This window comes from Plasmodium fragile (genome assembly GCF_000956335.1).
Source record: "Plasmodium fragile strain nilgiri unplaced genomic scaffold supercont1.5, whole genome shotgun sequence".
Classification (NCBI taxonomy): Eukaryota; Apicomplexa; class Aconoidasida; order Haemosporida; family Plasmodiidae; genus Plasmodium; species Plasmodium fragile.
In genome coordinates, this window is record NW_012192585.1 from 471,884 (window position 1) to 473,523 (window position 1,640).

The 1,640-nt window shown below is 42.0% G+C and overlaps 1 protein-coding gene across 1 annotated transcript; it reads left to right on the forward strand.

The window, feature by feature from the left end:
- Positions 1-209: 209 nt before the first annotated feature.
- AK88_00682 (uncharacterized protein) lies at positions 210-1,400 on the forward strand (the record flags this gene model as incomplete). The annotated part of the gene is made up of 3 exons (XM_012478328.1): positions 210-263; positions 448-570; positions 759-1,400. 3 exons carry the CDS (start codon positions 210-212, stop codon positions 1,398-1,400), a joined length of 819 nt encoding a protein of 272 aa, XP_012333751.1.
- Positions 1,401-1,640: the final 240 nt, after the last annotated feature.

The following is a 1,640-nucleotide window of genomic DNA, read 5'->3' on the forward strand; positions in this document are numbered from 1 at the left end:
GCTTTATAAAAAAAAAAAAAAAAAAAAAAAAAAGGCTATCATCTGCATTTGATAATTGCGAAGCTTCGCCTTTTCTTGTCGAGCGCAACAAAACGAAAAACTCGCATTCTGCGATACAGGCTACACGCCGTACTAATCCTTGTGGAAGGAAAAAAAAATAATTTTGCTTTTTCTCGTAAGCGATACGGAAAAAAGAACCCATAGCAACAATGGCGGTAAGAAGGAGAGAGCGCTACATGAGTTCATTGAGTGATATACAGATGGTGCGGATCCATGCAGTTCGGCATGTCATGTAGTACAAATGGCTCATGTGACTTGCGTTTGCTCGAGCGTATGTTTAGCGTGATGGCGTGATGGGCGCAATTGGCCTGATTGACCTGCTTGACCTGATTGAATGGCCAACCCCATCATACGAACCTGCTTGGCGCTTTCCCCCCCCCTATACAGGATAGGTACGAAGAAGAGAAAAAAGATGTGGGGAAGAATATGATGAGCTTGAGGAAGAAGAAGCTGAGCAAGTACCTCGAGCTGAAGGAGAAGAATAAGAAGAAGATGAAGGCACAGAAATTGGTAAGTTCTGGGGGGTTGCAATCGCCGGAGTGGCTTCATCTCACCATGCACCTTTTCACATGTTGTCGTCCACATGTACATGCCCGTGTATACTGCGCACATGGTTCGTTTTTATTTTACATCATTTTGCATCTGTACACTGGGCCACACTTTTATCACATTGTCCCGCTTACTTCCTCCACACATAGATCAACAAGAAGAAGCGAACCGAACTGCGACTACGTACACTGCGATATGAGAAGGAGTACGAAGAGGAACGAAAGAAAATCGTACAACTTAAAAGAGAAGCAAGGAAAAACAATTGCTTCTACAGGGAAGCGGAAAAGAAAGTCGTTTTTGTGATCAGATTGAAGGGTGTGAATAAACTGTCCCCAAAGGTTCGAACCGTCTTTCGTCTCCTGAGGTTGCTTCAAGTACATAACGGAGTCTTCGTGAAGGTGAACAAGGCTACAAAGGAAATGCTAAAAATTGTGGAGCCATTCGTTACGTATGGTTACCCAACCGTTTCGACCATCAGGAAGTTAGTGTACAAAAGAGGTTACATCAAAGTAGGAAAAGTGAGAAGGTATGCCAGGAAAAAAATTCAGGACAACAATGAAATTTCAAAACACCTAGGAAAATATAATGTGCATGGAATTGAAGACATGATTTACCAACTGTACACTTGCGGGCCCGCTTTTAAAAAAGTAAATAATTTTCTGTGGGCCTTTAAGCTCAAGCCCCCCAAGAAAGGTTTCAAGGCCAAGCGACACGCATTTAATGAGCCCAGGCCAGGTGATTGGGGAAACAGGGAGAACCACATAAATGAATTAATCAAGAGGATGATCTAAGTACACTGCGCGCGAGCGTGAAAGGAAAAGCGATGAGGCGAAGTCGTTTTAGTGCAGTGGTGTGGAATGCCCCATTTTTGCACGCTTTTTCCGCGCTTCGTTTAAACAGCCCAGGAGAAGAATGCAGCCCCCGTTAGTGTAATATATATTTCCCCATTTATTATATATTGTGCATATTTCTATGGTGTATTAACTTTTTTTTTTTTTTTTTTTTTTTTTTTTTTTTTTTTTTTTTTAACT